The 6,367-nt window shown below is 43.5% G+C and overlaps 1 protein-coding gene across 4 annotated transcripts in view; it reads right to left on the bottom strand.

The window, feature by feature from the left end:
• Positions 1–402: 402 nt before the first annotated feature.
• The window catches only part of LINS1 (lines homolog 1), an 11,063-nt gene continuing 5,098 nt past the window's right edge, over positions 403–6,367 (bottom strand). For 3 of the 4 annotated variants that reach the window (XM_036355730.1, XM_036355731.1, XM_036355732.1), the window contains 4 exons: positions 6,193–6,334; positions 4,963–5,553; positions 2,980–3,151; positions 403–1,309 (listed from right to left, as the gene is read on the bottom strand). In XM_036355730.1, coding sequence (XP_036211623.1) covers positions 424–1,309; positions 2,980–3,151; positions 4,963–5,553; positions 6,193–6,334 — 1,791 coding nt within the window. In that variant the 3' untranslated portion in view covers positions 403–423. The remainder of the gene's footprint in view (positions 1,310–2,979; positions 3,152–4,962; positions 5,554–6,192; positions 6,335–6,367) is intronic. The other variant, XM_036355733.1, reaches the window with a different exon arrangement.

Genomic DNA, 6,367 nt, shown 5'->3' on the forward strand with positions numbered 1-6,367 from the left:
AGCCAGACACCAAAGAACACATATATATGCCTGGGTTCCATTTGTAGAAAAGGCAAAACCAGGCAATGTTTATCTAAATTCTCTCCATTTAGGATAGATCTACCTTTATGGCCATGTACCAGAGGGAGGAAGAGGGAGAGAGCGAGAGAAACATCAATGATGAGAGAGGATCACTGATCCGCTGCCTCCTGCACACCCCCTACTGGGGATCGAGCCTGCAAGGTGGGCCTGTGCCCCGACTGGGAATGGAACCGGGACCTCTTGGTTCATACGTCCAGCTCGCTACATCTTTGTAAGTCACCAGGCTGCCTCTAATCGGCCAAAAGAAAAGCCTTCATTTAGAAAACGCTTCGGAGGTTTTCTCTTTTACTAGCACCTCCTTCAGGCAAAACAAACAGTTCCTGGAAGTAAAATGCCACCGTTTCACAGAGGGTTCGTGCTTTTATTACAAATTGCCTCGATCTGTTTTAACAACCTCAAAAGGGCGGTCGGGTTATAGGGGAAAAGGTTTTTCCTCTGCAAACGGGAAATGGCAGCTTGCAGCTCTTGAAAGCATTTTACTGTCCGGTAAGACGTTCCCACTTCATGGACAACGTTCCTTGGGGCTTCGTCGCAATCCACAGAGAAAGGCGCATCGGGTGCTTTCGGAACCGCAGGCCCGGACTGAAGCTCTGAGCTCAGTTCTTTCTTACCCCTCCCTGTCCCCACTGTGTCCTGAATTTTCTCCGTGGCGTCTTGGTGTACAGATGTCTGCTTACTGTTTGCTGAGCACAGGTCTGGGGGTTCTACTTCAGACTCATCGGAGGTGTCGTAATCGACCAGGCTCTGAGCCGCTGGCAGGGACGCCCGACCGCCAGCCTGGGGCGTGGCGTGGCTCTCCCGGGAGATCACAACCTGGTTCGGTGGTTCAGGGGAAGCCTCCGACGCCCAGGAGACACAGGCCTGCGCGCTCCTGTGACTGCCAAGGGCAGCCAGCGGCCTGGATTCTGTGTGGTTGCTGCTTGTGTCTTGGACAAGTGAGGCGATGCGACCACAAGTATTTCTGCTATCGGTACATTCGGTTACATCAAAGTACTTGCAAATGGTGAAAAATGCATCCCAGTCTTTGGGCAGTAATTTTAAGTATCGGACAAAATATTCCAGGAAGCAGGTTTCGGATGAAATCAAAAAGTCGAGAAGAACAGTAGAATCAAACCCTATATTTTTTAAAAAGAATAAAAAAATGCAGTGCGGGTTATAGCCGTTTTCGTGCGTGTGCTGGTTCCATGTTTCTTTTTCTTGGGCCAAGTTTTGAGCAGCTTCATACTCTCTGAAAATACAGATAATGGAGACCCCAGATTAATGACCTTTTACAAAAATAAGTTCTGGTAGGTATAATTCACATGCAATAATTCACCTCCCAGATTACAGTGTAATCCATGCACTATTTTAAAAGAAAAAATTTAAGCCAAACTCTTTCTCACAAACTCTATATTAACCCGACTCAATAAAATAAACCGGGGTCCTCAAAACTATGGCCCGCGGGCCACATGGAAATACAAATATTGTATTTGTTCCCGTTTTGTTTTTTTACTTCAAAATAAGATATGTGCAGTGTGCATAGGAATTTGTTCATAGTTTTTTTTTAAACTATAGTCCGGCCCTCCAACGGTCTGAGGGACAGTGAACTGGCCCCGTTTAAAAAGTTTGAGGACCCCTGAAATAAACAAAACCCACTGACTTTGGTAGTTCTAGTTTTTGTCTGCCCGACAACAAGTACTGTCTTCCAACCCTTCAGACTTCTTCATTCCCACCCGTAACTCCTAATCCCACATGGTAAGGTGGGTAAGGTGGAGCTGGACCCTACCCTCCTCCCTTCCTTCTACCCTCTCCTGATCCTGGTGGACATGTGACCCAGGTTGACCAATCCGCTCTCCCCTGGGACTTGTGCTAGAGTTGTTCAAGGTTATTTATAACTGGAAAGCTGCTGTAAGTCTGACATTGCTAGTGGCCCTGCCTAAGGATGATTTCAGAGGTGTGAGACAGAGAAGAGATGGAATCAACCTGCCGGTGTGGCTCAGTGGTTGAGCATCAACCCATGTACCAAGGGGTCGCCAGTTCGATTCCCAGTCAGGGCACATGCCTGGGTTGTTGGCTCGATCCCCATTAAGGGGTGTGCAGGAGGCAGCCAATCCATGATTCTCTCTCATCATTGGTGTTTCTCTCTCTCTCCCCCTCTCTCTTCCTCTCTGAAATGAACAAAAAATATACATTTAAAAATAAATATAGCAGAAGCAGAACTAGTGGACAAGGTCATCAGTTACTAGCTTCCTAACCAATTACGGAGATGTGCCACAAGAAGGTATTTCCTCAGCCCAGCTGTTTCAATAAAGCAGAAGTAGGATCAGTATACAACGTCATCAGTAACGTGACTTCATAATCCATTTCACAGCACTGCCTCAGGATGGCATCAGCCCCAGTTCAACTGGGTATAAAAATGAAAACTTTCCCAACCAATTCATAAATACTAAAAAAAGAAAAAGAACATGAAAACTCAGAATAGCAGCTCCTTCGATGACTTACAAGTTTCTATTCACCTTTACAAAGGCAAGCATCACCTTATAGAAGCTCCACATAGAAAAGTTAGTCTTCGAAGGAAGAGCTCTTATCCAAATCAGTGAGATTAAGATTGAGACCCAGGCAGCACAGAGATGGAGACCAAACCATCTCTTAGCTCCGTTTGCTAAGCCCAGGCTAGTTGTGCTAACCTAGGTTGCCTCGCCACCCACATCTTCTAACGAGAACTAACATGTAATCTCGTTTTCATGCAGGGCAGGCTTAAAGGAAGGAGCTGGCTCTCACAAGGAAACCACAAGATTGTTAGGGATTTTTTTTTTCCCTCCTAATGATGGAAAGTAAACAATAGGGCCAGCGCCGTATTAAAGATGGTCTCTGCTTGCCCGGCGTGGAGCGAGTGCAATGAGCTGACAATATACCGACCTGGTGAGCTTGAGGTAGATGCCCAAGGATGCTCTCGCAGCCTCCAGCATGTCATCGTCTTGCTCTATGAAGACCCTAGACAGCCACTCGCACGGGTTATGCGCCTGCACGGAGGGCTGGAGGTGAGGCCGTAGGAAGGTCAGTAGCTCAGACATGTACCTCTGCAAATCACCTTCAAAACATGAACATTTCAAAGTGTGGGCAACGGTTCACAATACATTCATAGCTTGCCTAGCTATACACATAATGACAGCGTCTGGAGTGCTTTAAAAAGGCATTATTATGGCCCCAGGGGCACGGCTCAGCAATCCCCAGTAGGGGGCAGGAAGGAGGCAGCCAATCCGTGATTCTCTCTTATCATCGATGTTTCTCTCTCTCTCTCCCTCTCCATGCCTCTCTGAAATCAATAAAAAAATATTTTTTTCAAAGAAGACATTAATAAATAAATAAATATATATATATATATATATATATATATATATATATATATATATACATACACACCAATAATTTACATTAGTAGATATAGCACACTCAAAATGTCTGCAAGTTAGGGAATTGAGCTTTAGGAAAAAAACGTGACTGTTCAATAGAATACCGTTAAAATGGACAGTCAGACTGTTCATGAATTCTTGCTAAAAGCACATGAATGAATGAATGGGCAGCAGACAACAGAAGTCATCGAATGCCACAGCTGTCACTAGTGGCAAGAATGCAAGGAAACAAAACGAACTTTGCTTTCAAAATAACAAACTTGTTTTTGGTTATTTGGAGCATTAAAAGGCAGTACTACTATTAAGCACAAAACTCAGACGGGTTTGGGAAATTTGAAGTGCAATTTAGAGCTCTGAATTATGTAACCTACGCCACCTAGTGTTATAAATTATAACTGCACACAATTATAATTAATATACCCGTACAGCTGATGCCCAAAGCAATTCAGGGAAGTCACTGCTTACAAGCCAAACCTTTCACTAACACTGTACGCTGCTTGTTTAGAGATGTTGACTCTTCATTTTTCTCAAGTGAAAAGGAGGACATGTCTTCCCAACACCTACACGGAGTATCATACTTTACATGGCTGTCGTAGGACTCTATATCCTGGAAATTACATGTAACAATTTCTTCATCGATATAACTTTTCACAGATTAATTTCCATTCTATTCATAATTATCGATAATCTACATGAGTAGATATGTCAGTTTTATAAAGGAGAATATGAAAATGCGACAAATACCCATGTATCAGTTAACTTACATCACTTACTTTGCACTGACTTAACACCACCTACTTTTTAAAAAACTTAGTTAGCCGAAACCGGTTTGGCTCAGTGGATAAAGCGTCGGCCTGCGGACTGAAAGGTCCCAGGTTCGATTCCGGTCGAGGGCATGTACCTGGGTTGCGGGCACTTCCCCGGTGGGAGATGTGCAAGAGGCGGCTGATCGATGTTTCTCTCTCATCGATGTTTCTAACTCTCTATCTCTCTCCCTTCCTCTCTGTAAAAAAATCAATAAAATATATTAAAAAAAAAAAATAAACTTAGTTAGTAATTATAACAATTAGGCTTAGCCCACAAAATGTTGATATTCCTGAAGGTAATTCTAATTTTTTTAAGAATATCTGATAAATTATTACTAGGATTACATGTAGCTTAAATTAGTAGACTTATAGTTCTGAGATTTGATAATTTTGAATAATATTACTTCAGGAAGTAATTACCCATTACTTCACATACAAAAGGAGTTAGGTGACCAGCTGGTGTGGCTCAGTGGTTGAGAGTCGACCAATGAACCAGGAGGTCATGCTTCAATTCCCCGTCGGGGGACATGCCTGGATTTTGGGCCCCATTCCCAGTAGGCCGCGTGAGTGCAGGAGGCAGCCGATCCATGATTCTCTCTCATCACTGATGTTTCTCTCTCTCTCTTCATCTCCCCTCCTCTCTGAAATCAATATATATATTAAAAAAGGAGTCAGAGAATTACCTTTCATTTCCTTGGCTGAAGCACACTTTTGAATCTTGATTTCTAAGGATTTAATAACAAGCAAGCTCGCGGCTCTAAGGATCACGTGATCTGGACCAGGGGGCCGCTCACATCCAGGCTGAACCTCACCGCCTGCAAAGCAGGAAGGTTTTCCGTGGACAGACAACGTCCTCAGTAAGCCCAAATCCACAGCTTGCAAAACAGCAGCCGCTAAAGCCGCCATGTCCCCCTCCAAATGCCGATCCGGTGGCGCCAGGGCGGCGACAGCCCCGCGACAGAGGTCTTCACCCGCTTTCCAGAGAAGGCACTTTTTGAGGAATATGACGAACTTCCTTTTGACGAAAGCCTGCACGGGCCAGGTGATGACGTCCAGCACACAGGACGGTTTCAAAAATAAAATCCTCTGGCAGGTGAAATGCAGGTCCCGGTGGGTTCTGGAAGCGATGAGGAGTTCAAGCAGCTCCAGGACACCCAGCAAGGTGTTTGCTAAATGACAGGTGCCCGGGGGGCCGTCAAGATGCTGAGAAAAGAAGGAGTTGTAAAAGACTTCAAAGGGAGCGTCCAAAGGAGTCAGGAGCTGCTGTAGAAGTTCTGCAATTACAAAAAAGGTAGCAATAAACAACGGGAAAGACAAAGCCTCCTGAAAACACACTTTCACAATTCAATTTCTAGAAATGTTATCACTTTACACAATGAACAAATGGGTTTGCTTGACCCCTACTATGAACAAACGAAGATACACAGACTAACCTTAATAACTAAGGTCAAAGTCCACTTTACAAGTAACCATAGCACCAGACTATTTTAATTTTTAATAACAATGAAAAAGCTTTTAATTTTTTTTTTTTTTAAGGTATCCTTCTCTGGCCGATGTGGCTCAGTGGTTGAGCATCGACCTATGAACCAGGAGGTCACAGTTTGATTCCCAGTCAAGAAACATGTCCAAGTTACGGGCCCGATCCCCAGTAGGGGGCGTGCAGGAGGCAGCCGATCCATGATTCTCTCTCCTCATTGACATTTCTCTCTCTCTCCCTCTCCCTTCCTATCTGAAATCAATAAAAAAATATTTTTTTAAAAAATATAATCAAAAAATATGGGGTGAGATTCTTTAATTTTTCATTTGTGAAAACAGATCAGATGTTGTAAAATAAGTTTCACTCTTTGTTATAAATGTAATTTTCCTTGGGAGCAAGATAATGACAGTCATTTACGGGGGAATATAATCCGTACCTGATTTTTGTGAACATGTATCTTTAAAGATTTCTTTTATTACAGCAGTAAGAGTCCAGAGGCAGTATACTACCTTATCACTTTCAGAGTATTCAGAAAGATTTTTTTGGCAAAAAGCAATCCAGGAATTACTTAATGTTATCTACAAGACAGAAAATTTTAAAAAGCGGTAAGT

This window comes from Myotis myotis, unplaced genomic scaffold (genome assembly GCF_014108235.1).
Source record: "Myotis myotis isolate mMyoMyo1 unplaced genomic scaffold, mMyoMyo1.p scaffold_m19_p_23, whole genome shotgun sequence".
Lineage (NCBI taxonomy): Eukaryota > Metazoa > Chordata > Mammalia > Chiroptera > Vespertilionidae > Myotis > Myotis myotis.